The 26,593-nt window shown below is 47.8% G+C and overlaps 1 protein-coding gene across 1 annotated transcript; it reads left to right on the top strand.

Moving 5' to 3' along the window:
• Positions 1-526: 526 nt before the first annotated feature.
• Positions 527-20,781, top strand: FSCN2 (fascin actin-bundling protein 2, retinal). Its single transcript, XM_033138969.1, has 5 exons — positions 527-2,407; positions 15,483-15,639; positions 17,122-17,243; positions 18,771-18,938; positions 20,243-20,781. The coding sequence occupies exons 1-5, from the start codon at positions 1,588-1,590 to the stop codon at positions 20,446-20,448; spliced, it is 1,473 nt and encodes a 490-aa protein (XP_032994860.1). The 5' UTR covers positions 527-1,587; the 3' UTR covers positions 20,449-20,781.
• Positions 20,782-26,593: the final 5,812 nt, after the last annotated feature.

Here is a 26,593-nt window from a genome sequence, read left to right as displayed (position 1 = left end):
GCATGTTTACTCAGACATATGTCCCACTGTGTTAAATGGGGCTCAGTGAACATAGGACAGCAGCCTTAGTCGGGGGACACAGAGAACAGTGGTGCATTTTGTGGGTCAGATTTATTCCGATCATTTGGGATCTCGCCGTTGCCTGTTTCATAAGAAACACTGGGCCTTCGCCATCTGCCGGCATGTTTTTCCCAACCCTATTTTTGCTAACTGTCAACTGTGGTATTGTCAACCAACCCTCCCATATGTTAGCATCCCTCTCTCTGGCTAAATGGAAGGGATCTTAAAAAGTATCTGTTCTGAAGTCATGGCAGCGGCGGGTGGGGGCGGAGAGCAGAGCAGGCCTTGCTGCTGTCTACAGAGAGGCAGCTAGGACAGCCAAGCTATTCTGGGTGGCTTTCACCTCTGTCATTCAACAACTTCTGCTTCAGCAGATACCAACTTGCTGGGTCTAAATCCATCCCCATTCTTTCAAGTTGCATTTATCTGAGCTGCAGTATAGCCCCGGCCGGCTCAATTTCCCAGCCTGCCTTCTTCCCACCCTGGTTCGATTCTGAGCTAGGCCTCTCAGCTAGGCCGCCCCATCGGTTTCCTAGGGGGGCCAGGCCACTATTATCCTTTTGGCAGAGCTGTGGATTTGGGGTTACGGAACAGATGGAGGCAAAGGGGCCAAAGGAGGATGAAAGGTTTACACTAATAGAAATGCCCAGCTAATTGTTAAGGAGATTAGAGGCTGGGCCAGGCAGGCACTCTCAGCTTGGAGGTGACCTGCCGCATGGAATCAGAGAGCCCATGGTAACGTTAACCAAAGTGGCGCTAAGAAAAATAAATCCCCCACCAACGAGAGGCGGCAGATCGAGTTGCCGCTCGAGCGTTTTGGCCTTAGCGGTGGGATAGAAAGGCGTTTGGGGTGGATCAAGCCTTAGAAGAAGGGAGACAACGCAAGAGACCGTCAAACAAGAGACACAGATACAGTGCAGAGCGCTACAAGCGCAGAGAGCAGGCCAGAGCGGAATAATAGGTCTCATCAGAAGGCCATTGTGTAGCCTGTCAAAGCCCCCCCCCCCTCTTTGTGGCTTCTGTAGAAGCCCCACTATTGGTTACAGGAGGCCGGCAGCTCATTGAAATCTTTGTAATCCTAGCTGCGCTAATTAAGCAAGGCTGCGGGTGCTTAAGCATGTACATTTTTTCCTGAGTATTCTCTCCTCTCTATCCCCACCCCACCCCCTCGCCACGCTGGAGAAGATGAGGAGGAGGAAGAGGTCAGTGTGAGCCACGCAGGAGGCAGCAGCGCTGCCAGCAGGGGGGAACGAGGCAGCCAAACGAGATTGGCTTTGCGGCTGAAGATTAAATGTAGGAAGAGCTGGTGCACACACACAGAGAGAGAAAGAGACTGGGAACTGGGGCAGGTGCACGTCACTGGGTCTTTGACTGAGGTGTAAGGTTCATTTGCACTAATCCAGATCGTTCGGCTCGCTCGGCTGTGCCTATGTGAGCGTGCACGTTTCCGTACCCCCGACGAAGGACTGGGAAGACCTTAGGCGCCCACCCCAGTCCTTGGGACTATATCTGCTGTCCGGACAGAAGATGCCAACGAATGGGATCCACCAGCTTCTGAAGATCCAGTTTGGCTTGATTAACTCTGACAACAGGTACCTGACAGCAGAGAGCTTTGGCTACAAGGTCAACGCCTCGGCGCCCAGCCTGAAAAGGAAGCAGATATGGACCCTGGAGCAGGACGGAGACAGCTCCGTGGTCTTCCTGAAGAGCCACCTAGGTAGGTACTTATCTGCCGACAAGGATGGCAAGGTCTCGTGTGAAGCCGAGAAGCCGGGAGGTGATGGGCGTTTTGTCATTGTCACTCAGTCGGACGGGCGCTGGGCGCTCCAGTCAGAACCCTACAAGCGTTTCTTTGGAGGTTCCGAAGACATGTTGTCCTGCTTTGCCCAAACCATCACGGAAACGGAGCTCTGGGCTGTGCACTTGGCTATCCACCCCCAGGCCAACCTCTTGAGCGTAAGCAGGAGAAGGTATGCACACCTCAGCGCTCAGGAGGATGAGATCTCCACCGACAGCAACATCCCTTGGGGTGTGGACTCGCTCATCACCCTCACCTTCCAGAACAAGAAGTACTGCCTGAGAACCTGCGACAACCGCTACCTGCGCAACGACGGCACTCTGGTCAAGGAGCCTGATCCCCGCGCGGGCTACACCCTGGAATTCAAGGCGGGCAAGCTGGCCTTCAAGGATTGCGATGGGAAATACCTGGCACCCATGGGACCTACTGGCACTCTAAAATCTGGCAGGAGCTCCAAGCCTGGCAAAGATGAACTCTTTGACCTGGAAGAGAGCCACCCGCAAGTAGTTTTCGTGGCCTCCAATGGCAGATATGTCTCCATCCGGCAAGGTAAACCCATTACCTTTCTGCTCTGTGGGACTATGCATAGCCAGGGAATACTCCCCTCCCCTCCTAGCTCCATAGCTATAATATGGGTGACTTATTTATTCGTCCGCTTTGTACAGTGGTAATATGCTTGTTCTTAGCCACAGGTGACTCACTGAATGCATATGGCGGGGGCGTTGATGATGGTAATTGACACCATCAGTTTCCTGATGCTTCTTTGCTTCAGCAGTGCCTTCCTAATCCTCATGCTTGGATAGGGAAGGAAAGACGTGTCTCATAGCTATTATGGTTCCTTGTTGGTCTCCATCAAGTCAATATCTGTTTTTAGTACAGGGCTGATGTGTTATGCTCATTTGCACAGATGAGGATCTAGGAAGATGTTGTGGGAAGAGATGAGTACAGGGTCTGAAAGCCAAAGACAGAGAAGAGGAAAGTCTGTTTTGCTCTGTATGTTTTGCTACTGCTTCCATGGCAGCGTGGAAGTGCTTCTAGTCCACATGATAATCAGTATGTCAGCAGGCATCCCTGCTGCTTAAGAAACGAAAAGAGTTGCAGGCTCTGTCTTATATATTCAAAGAATGGGGCACAGGGACAGATGCAGAACTCACTCTCCTGTGATTTTGCTAATACTAGCATGGTGGCTCCATAGATAAGCCAGTGGTTCTGGCGGCCCTTTAGCAAGAATGACACTCATGTGAATTTACGGGCCTCTGATTCTGCACATGCACACCAGAGAGTGGTACACTGGCTGGGGATCTGGATGCAATCCACTGGGAAGTTTTTTCTGCACAAGCCCTGCTGAAATGGATTGAGGATTTTTACAAGCTCTCTCCAGCAACAACTATTAATCTGAGTGGCGTGTGGACAGATGATGTGCTCGTTACATTTAACTTCCTTCTACCCAATTAGGCAATGGCACTTGGATTCCACCATCTACTGCCGTCCTTGGTATTAAAAATAATAATAATCAATTTTATAACCATCTTCCTATCAGTCAGTGCAGCCAGCTCTCTTCCATCCTTCTAGGTTGCTTTTAGTGTGTCCATCAAACATCTGTCCAGTGTCCCTGAAGGGGCTGTTCACATTCACAGCTGTAGTTGCCCATTCCTACGATTCCCATGTCCTACCCCAGCATTTCTAGGATATGCTCTTCAGTGAACCATTCTAGGCGACCTCCCCCTGACCTAGAGATCAATGGTACTCAGAAAGGCCTTATGGGTAAAGAATGAAAGGCAACTCCAACCTTACCTCTTTCCCATATATGGCTCCAGAACTGGCCCTTAAACTGCTTACATGACTGGACCACATTTCAATCAGCCCCCAAACAAAAGAGCAGCAGCAAATCCCCAGCAAAGCTATGCCCCAAATGTCTGAAGGTGCTACAGAGCTATGGTTTCACATTGAGAAAATATTCCTTTCCCAAGGTTTGTCCTCCCCCCCTTTCTGAAATTCTTTCCAGAAGGAGAAGACTATTCCCCCACAACTGCTTCTTCCCATGCATCTAAGCAAAAACTAACTGTAGTCTCCTGTTTATTTTCATTTATTTATTGCATTTATATACCACCGTGATCTTCCAAGGTTCTTGAGGTGGTGTACATGGTTCTCTTCCTCCCTCATTTCATTCTCTGTGAGGTAGGTTAGGTTAAGAGATGGCGAATGGCCCAAGGTCACCCTGTGAGCTTCATCGCGGAGTGGGGATTTGAACCCTGGTCTTCCAGGTCCTAGTCCAACACTCTTAACCATTACACCATGGTGTTTTTTCTGACCTGTGGCACCTTTGGGTGATTATAGTGGCCATGGACTATAGCCTTTAACATAGGGGGGGGCAACCTTTCTGGAGTTGAGAGCCTTGTTCACTTGGGGCTGGAGGACGCCTATTGCAGGTGGCAGGTGAGGCCAATGCAAAAATTGGGTGGGACAGCCCTTCTCTCTCTCTCTCTCTCTCTCTCTCTCTCTCTCTCTCTCTCCTTTATTCATCCATCATCCGTTTCATTTTCACTCTTCCCCTTCTACCACAGGTGCACACAAGCACCCACATCTCTTCCCTTTATCCATCCATTCTCTTCCTTCATTCTTTCTCTCCCTCTTCAAGCGCCACCACAGGATTTGGAAGCCGCATACAAACCTTGACACTACACCTAACAATAACCAAAGAATAGCGCTCCCATCCCATTTGCCTAACTGCAACACAGACTGCCTGTTGAAAACAGAAAAGGCCGTGCCGTGATTCTGCTATGGCTGCCGCATTTTATGCTAACCCAGCTCCTGTGCCTCGAGCAGGGTTCTCACACAAACTTAAGCAAGTCAAGCTTTCCTCGTCACTATCTTCACGACAGGGAAAGCTTCACTGGCTTCGTGTGCCAGGCTGTGTAAGCCAGTAAGAAGAGGGGTAAAAAGGTGGTGGACAAATGAATCAGGTGATGCAAATCTATCTGAAGTAATCACACTCTTCTTCTGTACTCTGAAACTAGGGTTGCGTTCTTTTGAAGAAAAGCTGGCCCTGATCCTGTGCCTTCAAAGCAGCCTGGCAGGAAGAAATTAAATAGCTGAAACTTTTTTTTGACATGAAGACAAACTGATGGGCAGGTCTCCATCGGCTTCATTTCCGAAGCACCAACATTGTTTAAAATTCCCAGCCCACACGTTCATTTATTTCTATTTTTAAATTTATTTTTATTTGAAGGGTTTTAGGCTGCCTTGCAGGGCAATGTCCTCTCCAGGTGGCATGCAAATATATACCAGATAAAAAGGCAACTCTAATAAAATAATGTCCATAACACAAATTTTGACCAGCACAATAGCAAACAACTAGCGTTCAGTTACTATAAATTAACTAATATTTAAAACAATACGCGGCCCAACATAGAAAGAGTTAAAACAACAATCTCCAATAACTAGCAGCCTATAACCAACACTCTGAGAGAGCAGCTACCTTAATAAAATAATCTTAATTAAAAGCAAAGCATTTTTCGAAGTTGGCCCTCACAGGACCAGTTACAAATCCCTTGGAAGACAGTTCTGTAAGCCACCACTGAAAAGGCCCTATTTCTGGTGGGCACCCGCTTATATACCATTCATTTAAAGCACCCCCTAAAGAATCCTGGGAACTGTAGTTTGTTAAGGGTGCTGGGAATCGTAGCTCAGTATAGGGCAAACTGTATTTCCCATTATTCTTTTTGTGTGTGTGTGTGTGTAAATGTATGGTGTGTACACAACCTAACTGATCTTTATTTCTTTAAAATATTTACATACTGCCTTATGGGGCCATCTCCAGGCAGTGTTAGCGGTCTGATCTTAAGGCTCATACTGTTATATGGTCCTTCACATAACTGGGTCCTGGGCTATTTAAGACAAAGGTTGCCAACCTTTGGGGGCCCTATGGGCACATACATGTGCAAACCAGAGAAACTTGTTGTGGGCCTCACTTACACACTGCAACTAAGCACACACTGCAGCCTAACCTATGGGCTACAATATATTGCTTCTATCAAGTCTAATTTCAGCAGAGGGAGGGGAAACACCAGGGAAGGTGTTCGTGAGTTCCATGTTCACTTGTGGGCACCACATTAGTGACCCCACCTGGTTTACGGCTCTAGAACTCGAAGCTAACATTTTGAATCTGGCCTGGAAATGCTCTGGCAAGCTGGCACAGTATCAGTATATAATATGGTCTAAATGTTTGCCCTCAAAAGACACCCTGAATACCAGCAGAGGTTTCTGGTTTGTCTTCCAGGGCAGCACCCCATTGAACACACTGCAGTAGTCTAGTCTGGATGTAATTAGTGCATGTTTGATGGAGGCAAGGTCTGCTTTCTCTAAATAAGAGTGCAGTAGGTAAAAAGCAACCACAGTCATTTGTGCTTCTATAGACTGCACACTTGGTCTTTACAGGGGACTGCAAAAACCCCACCCACTTGTAGCCCCATGTCCAGATCAGCTTTCCTATCTACACAACAGCTTGTCTGGATTAACTATGCATTAAAAGAGTGGGGAAACGGCACCTTTGGCCATGTTTAATATAACCCTTTTGTCCTGTTTTACAAAAGTGTGTCTGAACTGTATTAGGTGGGCAGCTAATCCACTGTATTCCTGCCCTTAGTTGCTTATCTGGCCTTCATTACTGTAATGCAGTATGGGCCTCTTCTCTCACAGTGATTAGCGTAATTATTTTCTTAGTCTCCCCGTGGAGTTACCAGATGTTTGCATGTTAATTCATTTAAATAAATGCAAATTTAAAATTCACATTGCCTGGCATTGATAATTAGCCTTTAAAAAATAATAATCAAAAATCCCCAACCAGAGGAAAAAAGACTGATTTGAGCATATTCACTCATGAGCCACTCCTCTTGCCCCAGAGAAAAGTCATCGGATATGGACCCTTCTTCTTTTCAATGCTGTTTTTAAGAGTCCAAGCTCTGGGAGATGATTCTAGTCCACCACTCTTCTGATGTTCTGGCAGCTATTAAAAGCCCCAATTCAGAAGCAGGTTAAGGTTGTCAACTTTTGAATTGGCTCCTGTAGGGGCGCTTTTAACAACGGTGATTGTCAGCTGTGACAATGGAGCGCAATTTGATTTTATATCTATATAAAGTACCTTTGCATTTTCTTCCGGTTACCTTTTTTGAATTTGGAATGTGGGTGAGAAAATGTGGAGGGGATTAAGCACAGTGTAAATTTATTCATATCTACTCAGAGATATGCATTCTGTGGGACTTACTCACATGTAAGTAAGTGCTTATGGGATTTCAAATATGGACCTAAATATGGAAAAACAAGGAATAGAGGGCCTCTAGGGGGGCCAGATGCAAAGGAGAACACAGTTTCTGTACTCTTTATTAACAGCTGAGTAGAAGAAGGAATTTCACCTGGTCATCCTAGGGCCATGAAATGTATGTCCTGAAATTTTGCATTTTTCACTCTGTGGTCTTACTGTGCCCTAATATGATCACCAACACTATGAAAATACCATCCTTATTTTACATTTTTCTCTGTGTGGAATCATGAGGGTCATGAGGATGGAAACCTTAATTTAAAATCAAATAGAAACCCATATTCTGAAAAATACTAGAAATTTAAAACAAAATAAAAAATTCTTTCCGGTAGCACCTTAGAGACCAACTAAGTTTGTTCTTGGTATGAGCTTTCGTGTGCATGCACACTTCTTCAGATACGAAATTTAAATCTTGCATTGTGTGGTAAGACTCTAGATACCTTGTTCTGTAGCTCAAAGGTGGTGGTTTCTGGAAAGAAGAACAACCATGTTGATCTCTCCCTTTTCTTTCTTTGGGCATTGTGGAGGCAAATATGCAGGAGGTTGCTTTGTTTCTGAGGTGACTGAGGGGATTTGGTGTGTATTGCATGTTTTTCCTCAACTTTAAAATTCAGGTAAATACGTTTTGCCAGCAAAAAGGTTGCAGTCGTGTGTGTTTTTTCCTTAATAAATTAAATGATCTGAAGAAGACACCAGCGGTCAGTGGTCATCAACTGTAGAAAAAAATTGCTTTATTTAAAGCTTAAGAAGGAAGATCTTCAGTTTCTACAACAGCCAACGAGTGCTTTTGAAATGAACTGTAGGCCTACATGTATTTGCATGTTTTATGAAAATCAGATGGTGCGGTCTGATTCCCTCAAGATGACCCACTTCATTGTATTCTTCCTCAGCTTGCTTAGGAGTCATGCGATGAGCAAACAAACGGTGGAGCAAAACCCCTTCCTGGAGGTACATAAACCAACCAGATGGGAGCTGAGTGAGTAACAGGTGGCAACAGGAAATGCCATGCTGCCAGAGGGCTTGTGTCCGTTGCTATAGCAACCTGGCCTATGCCAATTTCTGGGGGAAAGAGGAGCTACCCAGTCTCCCATGAACGAAAAGTCCCGAAGATCACTGTATAACTTGATCTTCCGGTCAAGCTTGAAAGGTCGTTCCATCCGTAACCCAATGAAAGAAGGGGAAGGGGGAAATCCAAGCCCTTTGAGAGAAGGGAACTTTTTTACTTTGCGGCCCAAAGTGCAAAAATAGGGCTTATCCCTCCGCAGAAATTTATAAGGTTCTTTCCCACCTGTTATTTTGAGGGAGGGGAAAATTTCACTGTAAACTGTTAGAGAGGAAGTTGTCATTTCCAACCTCTTCTCAACCATTAAATTACCACTAGGCTCTATGCTCTTAGGCAAGCCACTCTTTCTAAGCCTCAGCTACCCATCTGCAATATGGACATAATACCCCTGTGGACATGGCTTAGCTTGGAAGGTTGGTTGTGAAGTGTTGAAAAGGATCTGAGATAATGTGTGTGGAGAAGCTGAAACAAGTGAATGCCCCAAATCAATCAATCAATCAATCAATCAATCAATACCATCGTGATCATTAAAATAAACTTTCTTATTATTTCCCCTCCTCCCTAGGTCATTTAGCAGGCTGTTTACAGTACAGTACAGTATAGCCATGCTTTCTTGAACCAATCATCCTTTACACTTTAGCCCCTAAAAATGTCTTCTAGTTCATGGGGGTGTGTGAACACAGATGTAGCTGACCCTACGTAGAAGCTGCTGTGGTGCGCATTCCTCTTAAAACTGAACGTGCGCACAGTTGTAAACTTATAAAGCAGTGGGCCTCACCAGACAATCTGCTTATGGTGAAACAAAAGTACAGCATACTTGTTATTCATTCATAGCATGGGACCCAGATGGCTTTTGCTTTTCTTCAGCACCTAAAATGCAGCCTTTTGTCTCTGGGAAAGCAGTTGTCTTCCTATGGCCAACGTGTCCACTTCTAATCTTGCATGTTCTCTGTGGTGTGTCTTCATGAGTGTCCTAGGCCACAATCACTGCCACACGATGTGTCAATGAGCACTAGTTTAGACAGCTTTACAAAGAGGATTAGGCAAATGCATGGAAGGCAGTTCTAAAAATAACAGAGAGTATTGTGGCACCTTAAAAAAAAACAACACGAATGCATTTACTGTGGCATAAGCTTTCAGGAGCCACAGACCATTTCATCAGATGCATGAAATATCACCCTGCATTGGTAAACATGGTGGGGGTGATGGGGAATGTAGAGTTGTGAGGTCAGAGGGAGACGAGAGGCAAAAGGAAGAGAAAGTGACCTGAAAGCAAAATTGATATAGTGACCGGTTGGCTCTGCCCCACCAAAGTGGCTGCCACTGACATTAGATGGTGTGGACAACAGTCTGGGGGGAGTGAGAAACAAGTGGCAAAGGTTGTTTTCTTCATAGTCTGCTTGCGGACTTCCTAGAAGCATCTGACTGGCCACTGTGGGCAACGAAAGATCAGACCAGGTAGTTTCTTGCATTGATCAAGCAGATATCCTCTTGCAGATACCTACTGGATAGGGACCATGACGTTGCTGGTGATGAGTGGAGGCCAATTATTCTCTGCCATTTTGTGATATTTAAAAATTCATTAGCAACTCCCCTAGTAGGCTGCTGCAGCATTAAACTCTTCTTCAGCATATTGGTGTTTTGTTTTTAATCCATTGTCACTGTCAGTGACCTCTTATTTCAGGAACCCTTACTCTAATATGTTTAATTAAAAACAAAGCAAAACAAAACAAAACTCCTATACTTGCAAAACCAACGTACGGGTCCTTGTGGTAGTGGCTAACCTCCATAGATTATATGTAGGGGATTGGGTTTACTGTTGTGTTGTGTCCCCATTTCAGAAGCTTTGCCGCTCATATGAGTAGGCCAATTACAAGAGCAGCTACTTACAGGGATTAATCAACTGCACTTTGGTCTGCACTGGCTCTTAAACCTGAATGAATTGAAGCTACCCACAGGATGTGCTCGCGAATTCCTAAATGGTTCCCTCTGTATCTCCTTAATCTCAGCCTCCGATCCCCTTTGCCCCAGTCTTCCCCTGCCAGCTGTTCCAACCAGCCACTTCATCTCTTTGAATAGGATTATCCCACATTTAAGTTCAGTCATAACCTGTCTTATGCTGATGAAACCCAGCAATGTTTATCACTGCCCTCCAGAGGGAAGAGCTTGGACGTGGCTGACAGGCCCGGAAGCTAGTCTCTTCTGCTAGGGTTAATATTATATTGTCAAACTATTACAATCTCATCCCGCTTGGCCCTATAGATAGTAATACTAGCCACAGCCTTCCCTCTGCATTTTTGCCAGGTCTGGTCATACCCATTGGGATGGTGGGATGCCAGAGATATCAGTATGTTGGCAAGAGACTTGCTTTGTTGGCATCAAGCAACAGCCAACACAGAGGCTCACAGACCTCCTTTGCCTGTTCCAAGCCACTTAGGAGCTGGTGACATTGGCTGGCAAGTTATTAATAGGGGGCTTGTGTGTCAGCCAGATGGAAACAACAGCAATCAGATTAATGAGGATAATTAAAGTGATTGTTTGAGGATTTGCTAGCAACGCAGGAGTGTGAGAAGGGGGTGCCTCAGTGAGGTGGGCATAATTTTAGCAGGGATCATTAATGCCCCTTCAGTTTGGAGGGTTAGCCAGGTTCCTCGTCAATTCTAACCTGTTTGACAAGAGTTTGTGTGGAGATTCTGATGAATACCTTCCCTCCAGGTATATGGTTCCTTGTGCTGAGGAATCTAATCAAAAGTAGTTTGCCTGGACGGGTTCACCACACCAGCCTTCCCCAATGCAGAACCCTCCCAGATGTTGTTGGACTACAACTCCCATCATCCCTGACCATTGGCCGTGCTGGCTGGTGATTATGAAAGATGTACGGTAATCCCAAACATTTGGAGAACATCAGGATGGAGAAGGCTATACAGTGGACTCGACCATGGCTGGTACTTATCAGATGCATTGAGAAAATGTACTGTAGCTTGCCCACTAAGCTTGGCTGTGGAGTCTGTTGGGAAATGAAACCCTGCAGACAAAGGCAGCAACAACGTGGAGCAGCAAAACTGACTCAGGCAGAGGATTCCAAGGAAGATGATATGACCAGCCCAATGTGTTTTTCTGCCTGTGGCGGATGAGACAGTGCCACCGCCTTCGATTCAGCTGATCATGTGTAAAAGCTGAATAGACAAGCATTTGAATCCTGCTTCAACACTGGGGATGGGGCAGAGGCTTCCACTGCACCTGAAAGCAGCAAGCCAGGTTAGGGGATACTCACTGGGTATGCTACATGGCACACAGTTTTGCTCCCTCAGCATTTGATGTCTGAGGTGGCCACCTCAGAGTGCCCTATGGTGAGGCTGGCCCTGGGAAGTTCCATCTTCTGTCTCTATGTGAGTGACATTCGTTTTAAAAAGTGATAAGATTGTGGATCCCACAATCACCACATACGTACAAGTTACCTTTGACTCAGTAGACACACACACACACACACACACACACACACACATTGAGTAATCATGACTTTTCCCTTCCCCAAGGCAACACTCCCAAGGCAATCAGGAGAAAGTATAATTGTCAAACTGTGAGGTTTTCAAACTAATCCATGCACCACTGGTGGTCTGCAAGCTCCATTTAGGTGGTCCACAGAAAAGGGTTTACCGACACTCCAAGTGTCCCTATTTTCCATCCCCGATTTAGAGAAACCGTCCCAGTTTCTGATTTGATCCTGGAATGTCCCACTTTTCCTTAGGATGGCCCTATTTTCATTGGAGAAATGTTGGAGGGTATGGAGATGTCTGACCCCCCGAGCTGTCTGAAGGCAATCCTGTATAGGGAAGTTTTTAAATCCACTTGAAAAAAGCTGTGTTGCAGAGGTATGGGTTGATTAAATGCCACGCAAGGGAGAAGACTTACCCATGTGGCTTCTCATTTAAACCAGGTTGGCCTTACCTGTATTGTATACCTTTACCATGCCAGGAGGGTCCCTAACCTTACCCTGGTGTGTGCTGAGCTGCCATGCTAACATTGCAAGTGTGGTGGTCGAAGAAGCTGGTGGAAAGAAAACCAGGGTTGGATGAACCATTAGGTTCATAACACTTTTGGCCCTCTTCTTCTTCTTCTTCTTCTTCTTCTTCTTCTTCTTCTTCTTCTTCTTCTTCTTCTTCTTCTTCGCTGTCATTTCCCCAGCTCTGCATGGAACTCACTGGGTGACCTTGGGCCAGTATCTGTTATCTTAGAGGCTTAGTGTCTGGTGGGATGAAGCCACAACAATAACTAGCCAGCAATAGCATCAGCTCTGCATACTGGGAAGCTGAGGTCAGGAACCAGGCAAGGCTTGGACTGTGTGGTTGCATCGGCAGACCCAATCCAGCACTATTGCTGGTGCATATGCATAGCCCTGGCCTTAGTTCTCCTGCTGTTAACATTATGTTCCTTACAGTGTCATTGTTGTGAGAAAATCCATGTACGTATGCCATCTTTGGGGGAATGACTCCATCTATCCTTTTGCTACAGACAAAGCCAGGGTGTGTGGAAATGTTTGATTTATCATTGAAGATTCCCCCCACCCCTTTGATTTGAATAAATTTGTTAATGTTAGCTCATTGGTTTGTCAGCTTTATGGCAATTTATTTACTTCGGAGATTGTGGTACGTGCTACTTAGGTCTTTCCCTCTGATTTACTTAGGCTCCTCATACATTTAAAACAATAGGCACATGGGATGCTAAAGAGATAAGTTCCTCTAACTTGCCTCTTGTTGGAATCATAAATTATGTCACAAATCTGGTAGGAGGACAAAACCAGTCCTGGGTGAACCAGCTGACAGCAAAGCATAGCACTCGCATTAGGCCATTTATTTTATTTTTTGACAAAGATCACAGATCTGCAAAATCTCTTGTCCCAGGCTGCAATTGTCTCCTGGAAATAATCACGGCAGGTTGAGGAATGGCATAACATCCCAGCCAGCCTTACTGTGGTGCTATAGGCAGATGAACAAGGACTTAAAAAAGAAAGAAAGAAAGAACAGGTCAAGAATGGGCTTGCAGAGTAAGTGAATGTACATTGCATGCATAGGAAAGCTGAAACCGATTCAGGAGATGAAGTCTCTTGATGTTTCATTCTGCTTTTACTTTGAAGCAGCTATGGAAGCTATGGTTTTGATCAGAGCTTTGGGGAATTTTCCCACTACTGCTATTCTGGGGGTGGGGGTGGAGGAAAATATAATTGGAGCTTCCCAACTGGAGCTTTAAAACAATTGCAGATCACATTTATAGTTTCAGAGAGGGGAAGAGGTGGGGGCAGGGAGGGAGGTTGCAAGAGAGAGACTGAGAGATCTTAATCAATAGCCTGCAGTCACTCTTTGGTGATCTGACTGCCAGCACTGAGCTTCATCAAGTTCAACTGGGGAATTGACTAAGCAAGTTCTGTAAATCACACACACCTATGGCTGAGGTCTAAATAAAATAAAATAAAATAAAATAAAATAAAATTAGGCAGTTCGTAGGGAGGCTGTATTTGAGCTGGTGTAGATAGGGCTCAGGCCCGAGCTGGCTAGAGCTGACCAGAGAACAGTGGAGTGTTTTCTTGGGTGGTTTCCTGCCCATGAATGCCAACAGAATGTGGCATGTCCAATTGGTTTCTAGCCAATCAGGAGACAAATCCAAGTGCCAACTATGACAATCAAATCAGTGAGAGGCACTTGAAAAGTACGCACCTGTCTTCTATTTGGTGTTGCCCAGTAGACAGAACCAGGGACCTGCAACAAAGTACTGCGGCGTGGAGTGCTCCTCTTCAGTGTTCCAGCCAGCCATACCTTTCCCCAAGATATTCCGTTCAATCCTCTCCCAGTTTCTAGTTTCCCCACCCCTAAACAAACTCTCAGCATTCTATGGCAACTGAGCACGCTCAGCCTTGATTAGATTGTTTGAGGTTTTCCCCCTCTCCTTCCTTAATTTGTATTTCTGCAAACTTCGGGATTCCTCAAGCCTATTACCGATTCCTTCCTCTTATGAATTTTGGCTGCATAAGCACCGTCACTTGGAGAATGAATTTGCTATTAGCATATAGGATGTTGGACTTGGATTAAAGTTTAGCTTCTGTCGTGGACTTAACCGGGTGGCTTAGAGAAAATAATTATATCACTACTGCAGATCCCCATCACAATGGAATGAAAGTGAGTCACACACATCTCAGGGCTTTTGTGAGGCTGAATGAGATAAAGCCCTGCTATCTGTGTAGTGCCCTAATGCTTATGGAATGCTAGCAAGGATGTGATGATGACCAACTGCAGCCCTCCAAGGCAGTGAGGATGGAGAGGCAGAGGCAAGTTAGTGGGGGCCCAAAACTAAACATGACACCATTCAAGCAGCAATTGTGTAAACGTTCCCCCCCCCCACCTCTGAGTAAGTAGTAGGTATAGGGGCAGCGGTGCCAACTTGAATAAAATATTGGGGGGTGGGTCCAGGTAAGTCCTGCCCTGCATAATCAATTACATGATGCGGTGCACACACACTATTTGAATGGCAATGCCCATCAACTTTTTGGAGGGGGGGGGGCTGGCCTCAAATATTTTATTGGGGGAGCAAAGCCTCCTCGGCCCCTAGGAGACGGCTCCTATGTATAAGGCCTTCAATCTCAAATGTGACTCTGGTGGGAGGGATAGGGATTTAACCTATTGCCCATTGCTGTGGTCTTGATCTGGATCAACCACCCACACCTATTTTCTTTGGTTTTTGTTTTTAATTCATGTAATTGCTATTTTTGTGAACAGTCACACTCAGCGTGACCCTTAAGGCGAAAATATAGGAAGAGTGTTGTTTTTTTCCTGTTGTTCATATTCTCAGAATTTACTGTTGGTTGTTATTCACATTTTATGGGGCTGTCCATAATTAATGAACCATATATTTACTTTTTATCCCCCCCCTCCGATAATTAGCTACACCTTCTCCATCTCTCTTTTGTGTGTCTGAAGGAACGCCTTCAACTAGATAGTTCAGTTTGGTTAGAGCATGGTGTTGATAACACTAAGATTGCAGGTTCAATCCCCGTATGGGACAGCTGCATATTCCTGCATTGCAGGGGGTTGGACTAGATGATCCTCAGGGTCCCTTCCAACTCTACAGTTCTATTGTTCTAAGATGGACCTCTGCTTGAACCCTTCTCACAGGTTTTAGTATCTGGTCTCATGCCTGACAGTGGAGCACGATGGATCTAAACAATATGAAAAGATGTCCTCTCTTCCTACTAGGTGTCAACGTCTCGGCCAATCAGGATGAAGAGACACACCATGAAACCTTCCAGATACAGATTGATAAAGAAACCAAGAAGTGCATCTTCCATTCCAACACGGGCAACTACTGGACCTTGGTGTCGCATGGGGGAATTCAGGCCACGGCCACAGAAGTGTGAGTTGGGCTGTGTACTCATGTCGCTAATGGGGCCTTAGAGCATTCGGAGCCTCGGAAGTCTGATGGCAGTTTTGGCTAGACATAGCGGAAGGAGAGCCAGGACATGGAAAGAACGGATGCAAGACTTAGAACAGGGCTTCTGGAAAGGAGTGATGGGTGCATAAGCACATGGAAGACCTCTACCGGGTCAGATCAGTGGGCTATCTGTTCCTGCGGCCTATTCCTCACAGCAGCAAGCTTTGGTTTGCCCCCAAGCAGGATGTGAGGGATACAGCTGCCTAAACTCATGTCCACCAATGCTTCCTTTTGTGTGTCTGGAAAGGAAAAGCATTGTTTGGGCACAGCGTTACAGACATACAATAATTTGTACCTACGTTTGAGAATCAGGGACCTGGAAGTGAACAGCATAGCCATTCGGAGAAGGCAGGATAATTCAGGATAATGTTCAGTACGGCACCAACATTGATACCAACTGGGAAAGCAGCAGAGCAGCATCTCCCAAGGGTAGCTAGCGAGTCTCAGGCAAAAGTGTGCATACAAAACTGGGCTAAATTAGGATGTTTGCAAGCTTTTTCCAGTCGTGGGACCCACTGTCAGCTCAAACACACAGTTTGGGACTCACTGCTGAATTTTTTGATACACACTTATAAGAAACAAATAGTACTCCAAAATAGGACATATAGCTCACTACTGAATTTTTGATACCAGTAGTACAGCTGTACAGCGGTTGTGACCCATCTTAGGTTAGTCAGTGGGACCCAACTCACCACATTGAAGAACAAGGTGCTAGATGGTCACAGACAAGGCAGGTGTCCTCAGCCCTGGTGCACTTGCCTCCAGCCCAGGGTAATTTGCTGTGTGTCCTCTATTCCTATAGCAGCACCTTTAGCGAGAGAAGTGGAATGTAAGAGAGAGAGAGGGAGAGAGGACTGGCACTGTCAGTAACTTCAAGCAATTAGGGGAACCTAGGAAGTTGCTTTGCACTGAGCCAGACTATTGGTCCATCTAGCTCAGAATTATCTGCAGATTCTAAACTTGGGGTGGACAGACTTGTGGGATCTATTTTGGTCTTTATTAGAACCCTGAGATTCACCAGTTGGAGCCAGGCAGTCGCACACTGCGAACGACGGAGCAGGGTGCCTCTCAGCATATTCTTAGCTTAGGAATTAGGGTCATTACCAGAACCAGGCTTACAAGTTCTTCCAGTCAAGGATCCACTCCCCATTTCCCGCTAGGTATTCCTCCCCACCCCACCCACCCCCACCAGCAAACTATTAGTGGAGGGTGGTAATTTGTTGCACCTGCTATACACTGTGGTGTCATGTGCACACAACCCTGATTTCAGCATGACCTACGCCCATGCAAGTGTGTGTAGGGCTGCACTCTCGGTATGTTAAATACTCAATAGGGAAGAAAGAGCAAAATGATCATTCACAATCTGACCAGTGCTCTTCCCGCCCCCTTGCTTTGTTCCCCCAGATCTGCTAGCACCATGTTTGATATGGAGTGGCGTGGACGCCGGGTAGCCCTCAAAGCTCGCAATGGCAAATATATCTGCACCAAGAAGAATGGACAACTGGCAGCTGTCAGTGATGCAGTGGGTGAGTCTTACAACGGGATGCTGGGGGTGGGCTTTGCCATTGCCTCAGTTATGGGGGCCTAAACCTGATAAAAGGACGCGGGTGGTGCTGCGGTCTAAACCACTGAGCCTAGGGCTTGCCGCTCGGAAGGTCAGTGGTTCGAATCCCTGCGACGGGGTGAGCTCCCGTTGTTCGGTCCCTGCTCCTGCCAACCTAGCAATTCGAAAGCACGTCAAAGTACAAGTAGATAAATAGGTACCACTCCGGCGGGAAGGTAAAAGGCATTTCCATGCGCGGCCGGCACTGGTTTGCCAGAAGTGGCTTAGTCATGCTGGCCACATGACCCGGAAAAACTGTCTGCGGACAAATGTCAGCTCCCTCGGCCAGGAAAGCGAGATGAGCATCACAACCCCAGAATCATTCGCAACTGGACTTAACTGTCAGAGGTCCTTTACCTTTACCTCTAAACCTGATAAACCAAGGACCACAGTCTGTGTGTTGTCAATAAAGCTGCTCGTCTTCCGCTATTTGCTGCAGCTTCCTTATTGAGGATGGTGACTGGAAGAGGTAGGCGAGCCAAAACCATGCTCAAAGGACAGCAGGAGAGTACCTAAATCAGTGTTATATGGAAACTGGAACATTGTGGGGCATGATCACAATGAATGAGCCAACGGAATATATTACAAGTATAGCTGGGGATTCGTGGCTGGGACAGTCAGAAGCTGAGAGCCGAGAAAAGGCTGCATAGATATTGAGCAGTTCCAGAGGAGCCATTTAGTGGAGGAGAGGCTATATTGAGAACAAATGAAACAAAGAGTTTGCAGAGCAGTTGTGAGGAAGTCACTTTTGCTAAAGCACAGACCAACCAAGATTGAAACTGGAAGTTACTTGACTGGAAGGGGGGAGGGAGCAGCAGTAAGCCAACAAAGATGGTCCTATCCTAAGCTGCTGTAAGGCACACCTTGCAAGTCAGGTGGCTATAGCCAGGTGTCAGAAAAGAGCACCGAAGTCCTACTGAAAGTGACACATCTGTTCGGTGCAGCTTAAAAGTGGATGGCTTCCAGGTGCACCTGAGATGAGCCCAATAGCAGGAAGGCCACTCCGGTCGGACTCTGATTTTAGCCGCAGATGTCAATTCAGTATGCCAAAGCAGGAGGAGAGCACTAAGGTGATGCCAGAGCAGTTTCAAAATAAAGAGTAATCAATGACATAGTTCATCTAGGATTCTTCCGCATTTGCAACTCTTAGGATCAATTATGGCAAGGAGCTCGCAGAAGTAGGATGAGGCCCAGTTGAAATCTTAACTGGAAGGGGGAATTGAAAGCGGACTGATCCTGCTTACAGAACTCCTACTGAAAAGCAAAAATGTTAGCTGGAGATCTGCAAATTCAGGCTACTGAAAGCGCGTACGTGGCTGGGGAAGCAATCCTGGGCCCACTTGGGCTGAAGTCTGATGCAAATGTATTCACAAATGCACGTTTTGGATCCCTAGCTCATCACAGTCACATTAGCTTCCGAACTCACTGACCTACAGTTATCTGACTACAGGGGAGGATGAGGAATTTGTTCTCAAGCTGATCAACCGGCCCATCCTGGTCCTTCGGGGGTCTCATGGCTTCGTGTGCTACCACCGCAACTCCAACTTGCTAGACGCCAACCGTTCCGTCTATGATGTCTTCCAGATCATCTTCAACGACGGCGCTTACCAGATCAAAGGTAACTAACTAACTGGCTGCAAACTGGGAGCTGGGGAGGGAGCTCATCACATAGTGAAATAATTGTGGACCATATGTTGGAGGGATGCTACGAGAACGTTTGTTTCCCAGCTGTGAATGCAGCCCCTCCAACATCCACCTAAAATCCCGGCGAGCCTCTGCCGGCCAGTGTAGACAATAATGATGTACAGTAGGTGGACCCAACCATCTATCTGTGTATAAGGCAGGTTCCTATGTTCCAACTGACTGCAAAGTCAAATCCCCCCCATTAGAACCTCACCATTAGAACCCATTGCCATTGCCATCCTATAACAAACTCTGGGTGTGAGGCCAGAAAAGGATCATCAGGCATGGGGGGGGGGGAACCCCAAGGTTTGCAGGAGTACCCAAATAAATATATATTTATGCGGGTGCAGGGGGTGAAAAACAGCCCAATGAGGATGGGGCAGTGGCACTGTTAAGCAATATATTGCTAGGCAAAAGTCTGGGGATTTTGCAGCCCTCTCTCATCCACTCATCCCTCAACGGTAGCTGGCCATTGATGACTCTAGAAAGTGTTTTGGCTAGTACCTGAAGCTGCAGCTGCTGTGTTTCCTTAACAGTAAAATTCTCCTGAGTGCAAGAAGAGTGGCAGCAAGCCCAGCCACTCAGATGCCATCTCTGGGGAGGGCACCAGAACAGCAGGGTGGGGGGCACCCTCGATATTTACTTTTTCCCTAAAGTGCCTAGAATCTTCTCAAAATTAATTAAAGCGCTTACAACCTTTTATCATGCTGTGATTCGGGATTGTAGACACATGGAGAGCCTCACAAGTAGTCAGCAATGTGGGACTGCCTCCTCCACGTGGGACCTGGGGGTGGTGGTGGCCATGTTTGCAACTGGAAGAGCCCCACTGTTACAAATCCAGGTGCCAACGACCCTGCTTTTTCACTGTATTTGCTTGGACTTCCCCTGTAGCCCAGCTTGGCTTGCTTTGCACCAGGTAGCATGGTTCCGCCAGTTCTTTGCTGTGGTCTCAGTTGTGTGTGTGTGTGTAGATGGCTGGACCAGTTATGACTCAGCAGCTCTTTTAAGGAACCTGTGGCCAAGGGATGATGGGCATTGGGAGCCCAGATAAATCAGCAAGGCCACGTGTTCCCCATCCCTGTCCTATCCTAGAACTTCAGATTTGTCCCCCAAACGGGTCGCTACCTGCCGCAAACCTCAATCCCATGCACCTTTAAGAGAGGGAGGGAGGTGGCGGCGCCTCTACTGCGCTCGATTACATGCATCTCCCACTGACACCTGCTCCTTCGATGCTCCTAGGCCTCGCTGGCAAGTTCTGGTATGTGGCCACCAACGGCACCGTCTGCAGCGACGGCGAGATGTCGGAGGATTTCTACTTTGAGTTCCGCGAGTGCAGCCGGGTGGCCATCAAAGGGAAGAACGGCAAATACCTCCGCGGCGACCAAGCCGGGACCCTGCGCGCTGATGCCGACACCCTGCACCGGGCCACTCTCTGGGAGTACTGACGCCGTGCCGCCTGCCGCGTAGCACCGTAGATGCTCTAGCTTCCGCCACGGTAGCCGAGCCAGCTCAGAGCGGACACAGAGGTGGGGTGTTTGGCGGGGAGGGGAAAGCTGAGTGTTCCCACCTGGACTCCAGAGGCACGGTAATATACCCACATCTTCCTCCGTGGAAAAGGACCTTGCTGGAATGGAGGGGTGGGGACCTCTGGCCCTATTTCCCATAGTCTTATCTGTCTAACCTTAGAAGCAGCACCCTAATGCACAGCTGCCAGGAGAGTGCGGCACTGATGTACCCAGGTCAGGATTAAAGCGATAGAGGCTCCGTTTCAGAACCAGTACAATATTGCCTGTGGCTGTCTTCCCTTTTCCCCTCAGACATGTTGCAAGGCCTCCTGCTTCTTCCTCACTGTTGCCCAACCTCCTGCCTAGCATGCTGTGCCATAGTATCGGAATTCAGCTGCTCTGCACCTGAAACAGAAGATGACAAGTTGCAGGTTTCAGGGGGCTTTGTGAAACGTGGGGACGCTCCAACTTTGCTTGCTTTGCTCACTGTAGCTTAGCGTGAAGGGTTCACAGCAAAAGGGGCAAAAGGAAAGGGTTAGTTGGAGATGCTCACAGGGTACAATCCCCACCTTTGCTGAAGTAATGGAAGTTGGAAGTCCTTTTTTTTCTTCTCTCTCTCCCTCTAAATTAGGAGAGCAGTAGAAAGCGACCTTTGTACTGAGCCATAATCATTGGTACATCTAGTTCAATATTGTCCACGCTGACTGGTAGAATGCTGCAGGTTTTCAGGCAGTGGAAATTCCCAGCGTTACATGCAGATGCCGAGGATTGAACCTGGGGCCTTCTGCATACCAAGCAGGTGTTCTCCCACTGAGTCCTTCAAGAAGGAGGAAACCTTCTCCCAGTCCCCCAATCCTTTCTCTGCTCTGTCCAATGGATGACCTGCAGCTCCTCAGATTCCCCCTCTCCCCAATTTTCTCTTCCCTTTTTAGCAAGAGCTCTTGTTCTAATACTCTCTTCACCTACAACCCTAGAACAAAAACAGTATCCTGAGGGGTTTTTTTTGGGGGGGGGAGCAGTGGCTGTGGGCCCCAGCTGTTGCATGTGCGGAGATGGAAGCTGAGTGTCGTTTAGAAGTCAAGGCAGTCAGGAGGGACTTGGCAGAGCTGGAACAACTTCCATGGGGTGGTCTACCCACAGACAATGGGCCGTTTTGGGTAACATTCCAAGAGGAGGGGGAAGACAGAGCTGGTCTCCAAAGGATGCAAAGATCTGGAGGAAGAGGAACCGTAGTTAGAGTAGCAGAGGTCTTCATATGACAGCTGAGAATCACAGGCCCGGGAACACAAGACCCTTAATCTCAGGGTCGTGGGTTCGAACCCCATGTTGGGCAAAAGATTCCCGAATTGCATGGTGTTGGACTAGATGACAGTTGTGGTCCCTTGCAACTCTACAATTCTGTGATATGATGAAAGTCTACGGTATGACCATCCCTCTAAGTCATTTGCGCAAGTCCTAAGCTACGTGTGGCCTCCAAAAACGCCTCCGTTGTCCTGCTGCTCTGTTCAAGAGCCTCCCCCTCTTGCACATGCTGCACCCCTTCCACAAATAAACTAGAGAGGAAGAAAGCTGCCTCTATATAGAGCTTCCTGTTCCGACAGCTGCATATGGCGGCTGGCTAGGAGCTCCTTTCCATAGACACAACTTCCCTCGTCGCCACCTGATGCACAGCGCAATGCCCGGAAAGGAGGCCCTGCTTGAGGAGGACAATGGGGTCGAACAAGTAAAGGCCTGTGAAAATCTTGCTGGAAAGTGTTTTGTTAAAAAGTTTCACTCAACCCCCCACTTCGGCGCAATTTCAAAATCTATATCCCTTGTGAATTTCTCTCCTCTTAGTATTAAGATGGTGCTAGCCCTGACATGGGCGTGGCCAGGATTTTTTTGGGGGGGGGTGAGGCAGGCTTTATGTGTGTAGGGGACAGGACCGAGTTATGTGTGACACAATTGGTCAGTTTTATTTATTTCTTTACTTGATTTTGGGGGGCAGCTGCCCCCCCCGGCTACACCCATGAGCCCCCATCCCGTTCCAATGGGAGGCAGGAAGTTTTCTTAGGAGGGATGGCATCCCCACCATATTATACAGTATTTAAAAGTAAAATTTAGAGCAGATATATAGACATTTCCATGCTAGAGGAAGAGTAGAAGTCATAGCTTCCCAAGCCACAGGTGAAGCCCAGGTAAGCCCCGCCCCACATAATCGATCACATGATGCAGTTTCACACACACTATTTGAATGGGAATGCCCATCAACTTTGTGGGGGCCCAGCCCCCTCAAATATTTTATTGGGCCCCTAAGAGTTGGCTCCTGTGTGGATCTTGGTACAGTCATACCTTGGATCCCAAACGCCCTGGAACTCAAACGTTTTGGCTCCCAAGCACCACAAATACAGAAGTGATTGTTCCGGTTTGCAAAGGTTCTTTTGGTTCTTTCATTCATAAGCTGCAATTTGGTTTTCAAATGTTTTGGAAGTCGAACGGACTTCCGGAACGGATTCCGTTTGACTTCCAAGGTACGACTGTATTTGGCATCCTGCTCTAACCCTGCTCTCTTCAGAAGCATTGCTACAACTAGGTGGTGCTGGAGTGGTATTAACTTCGTTGACCCCTCCCTACAGATTTTTCCTTTTTTTTTTTTTTTTTTGCAAAAGTGCATGGCAGTTTCCTGCGGAAAGGCCCTCGCACCTGGTTCACAGCTGCACTGGTCACCCAAGTACAGCAGCTGAATGTCTAAAAGGCATAGCAGCATCTACTCCTAGCAGCAGCAGCTAGTGAGCACCCTAGGCAGAGGGGTGGCTTTGCTGCTTTGTTTTCTAGCATCCATCTGTCCCATGATGGGATGAGGAACCATGGGTACTTGACCTTTCGCCAATTAGAAGAAACAGCCCATGCAGCCTGAGCCTCCCTCTCAGGTAAGAAAAGCCTCAGGCTTGTGCAGCCAGGGGACTTCTGGCTCCCTCCCTGCTGCCAAACACTTAATCATGGGTAGGCAACCTAAGGCCCGGGGGCCGGATCCAGCCCATGGACAGTCCAGGAATCAGCATGTTTTTACATGAGTAGAATGTGTCCTTTTATTTAAAATGCATCTCTGGGTTATTTGTGGGGCATAGGAATTGGTTCATTCTTTTTTCATAATATAGTCCGCCCCCCCCCCCAAGGTCTGAGGGACAGTGGACTGGCCCCCTGCTGAATAGGTTTGCTGACCCCTGCACTAAATGATGGGGCCTGTCACTCCATAGCCATTCCATGCCATTCCCACTGCCACCACTTCTCTCCCAGGTGCCCCCCCCCACGTCTGCAGGCCTTGGGGGTGGGGTGGGGGGTGGGGAAAGGGGCACGCTCAGAAGCCTGATAAGCTACCTGAGGTGTGCATCAACATTACGGAGTAATATGACTGGGCAGTCAAGAGTAAAATGCAGATAACCTGTGCCTTCACACACTTGGGGGAGCGGGACTCTGCTACCGCTCTTCCCTGTTGTGTATTGGTGAACCTCCCTGGGAGGTGGTTTCATATAAACAGGGAAAGGGGCATTCTGTGGCCCTCCAGATGTGGCTACTGGCTAGGGCAGGCACCCCAAAACTCGGCCCTCCAGCAGCTTTGGGACTACAACTCCCACCATCCCTAGCTAACAAGAGCAGTGGTCAGGGATGATGGGAATTGTAGTCCCAAAACAGCCAGAGGGCAGAGTTTGGGGGGTGCCTGGGCTAGGGCATGGGCGTAGCCAGGATTTATGTTGGGGCAGGACACCCACCTGTCATCATCCTCTGGCTCTGCCTATCGCTCAGTTGGGTTGCCAGTTGCATCACTAGAACGCACCGCAGCAGCATCGAAGTGACCGCAGCGAGCATTTCCATTTCAAATATTCTGATTATTTCTGCTTTTAGTTAAGTATTTCTAATTTTTTACTTGATTAGGAGGGGCAGCTGCCCCTCTGGCTATGCCCATGGGCTATGACTCCAGCTCTCTTCAACCATACAGTATGATGCTGTAAAAGGTTAGGGGCAAGGGGAGTTTCAGTATCTGGAATTCCGCAGCCATCGCCTCCCTCCCGATTTCCAGGATCCTGCACGGTACTCAGAAGGGGAAATCCTTGCACAGCAGACAGAAGGGCTGGCTGGGCTCTCCTCATTGGCCCAGCTGGCCACAGCCCATATAAAGGCAACTCCAGGGCGATCTCTGTAGGAAAGCGAAAAGGAACCAGCTCGGACAGCGCCATATAAGGAGAAAATAGTGACAATACCAACGAGGGCGTTTAGTCACCGTGAGCGGCGAATCAAACCACCCCTTGCGCTTCCTGTTCAGAAAAAATCATAGCATGTGCAAATCTGAAACAGACCCGGCGAAGTCTGACGAGGCCCAAGGCCTGTACTTATATGGAAGTGAATCCCCGTTGCACTCAGCGGCAATTACTGCCGACGCATGGGTAGGATCGGGCTGCACGCTTTAAAAAAACGACAATCATAATAATAATTATTGTATTTTATTAATTGGGCTGTCCCCGCCTCTTTTAAGCGCACTTGCAGGGGCTGCTACTGCTGGATTTCGTGGCGGCATGAAATCAGTCATCTGCAGCAAAGCGGGGCGCAGCTGGTGCAACGTGTGTGGGGGGAGGCGCAGGGTGGAGGATCGCGGGCAAACTTGCAGCCGCCGCGTCCCCTGCTGGCTTCCAGTCTCTTTTTAGCACTGCCTGGGTGCGCGGCGCGTGGAAGGAGGAGGGACTTGGCTCCTGGCCCGCGGAGAGAGGATCGCCGGCAAATGTCCCCCCCCCCACCCCCTCCCCGCGTCTGCTAAAATGTTGAATGTGGATCCCGGTCCCGGAAGCAAACTAGAGTTACGGCGATTGACGGGTTAACTAGTTCAGCTTCAGCGGAGCTGCGAAAAGAAGCGGCGACTCCCCCTATGGGCAGCAGGTGCGCGTTGCAGGCCACTCAGAAAAGCCTGTCGCTCAGCCGGTGGGGTCGAAGAACCGCCCCTCCCCCCACGCCAGCAATGCCCTTTATCCACAATGGCAGTTTGCACCGTGGCTGCTGCATCTCCAGTAATCCGGAGAGAGTCTCCGTGCCCTTTTCACTTGATGGCATTTCCATGAGTTGAAAGATGAATTTTGCTCCTTGGTCTCCTACTGGGCGAGATACCGAGGGGGTACTGTACTCCGATTTTTAAATTTTGTTGCGAGGGAGACATCAGATCTGGCTCGTAGAAATCCTAAAGGATATATATCATGTTGACAGGAAAAAGTGGGCATCCCGGACACAATGCAGGTTTTACAACCACAGTCATTTTAAGGCTCGCATGGAGCTAAGCTGGACCATGGCTCGCGTATTGTTACTGCACCCCGTCCCCCGTTCCCTTCCACATGTTTTGAAAACCCCAACATACAATTTAAAGCGGTGGCTGCGTAGACACCTCATGCTTAGAACCGGATGACTTCCTCCGTAAGAATCATGGGAACTGTAGTTTGTCCAGGGTGCTGGGAATCGCAGCTGTGTTTGGGGAAACTATAATTCCCAGGATCTTGTGCATGAAAGTATGCTGGGATAGCTCAGTCGGTAGAGCATGAGACTCTTAACCTCGTAGTTGTGGGTTCGAGCCCCACGTCGGGCAAAAAAGTGGTTCCTGCGCTGCAGAGGGTTGGACTAGATTGGGGTCTACAATTCTGTAATTCTGTGCCTAAAACAATTTCTGAAAGCACTCCCAACTACGTTGGCAAGCGGCAAGGGAGCAAAACACCAAAACGGGCACGCAGGTAGCCGCTTGCTTCGGTTCACCTAAGGGACAGTCGGAAGAGCTATAAAGACAAGTGAGCGAGAGATCCAAAGCGTGACTCAGGATCGTGACGGCTTTCTGCAAAGTATGACTGTCAAACTCCCATAAGCAAGAGCAAACGCGGTTAGCATTGTGTTGCGAAGACTGGGAGAAGGAAGCTGTGTGCAGATAATGGCGCCCCCCGCTGCCCAAATGCAGTATGACAAAGCCATCCTTGCTCACTGTGGCCTTTGCCCATATTTTTTTTTCGAAGTGCCACAGCAATAAATAACCCCGGCTTGTTGGAGACCATGGCAGGCCAGGGAGGTCAAGAGGAGCGTT

Source organism: Lacerta agilis, chromosome 2 (genome assembly GCF_009819535.1).
Source record: "Lacerta agilis isolate rLacAgi1 chromosome 2, rLacAgi1.pri, whole genome shotgun sequence".
Lineage (NCBI taxonomy): Eukaryota > Metazoa > Chordata > Lepidosauria > Squamata > Lacertidae > Lacerta > Lacerta agilis.
This window is presented reverse-complemented; position numbering and strand designations above follow the sequence as displayed.

Bases quoted from the DNA above. Each gene is read 5' to 3' on its own strand.
- FSCN2 (XM_033138969.1), top strand. From the start codon at position 1,588: ATGCCAACGAATGGGATCCACCAGCTTCTGAAGATCCAGTTTGGCTTG. The intron at 15,640-17,121 runs GTGAGTTGGGCT...TTGTTCCCCCAG, and splicing joins CAGGCCACGGCCACAGAAGT to ATCTGCTAGCACCATGTTTG. The intron at 18,939-20,242 runs GTAACTAACTAA...CGATGCTCCTAG, and splicing joins CGGCGCTTACCAGATCAAAG to GCCTCGCTGGCAAGTTCTGG.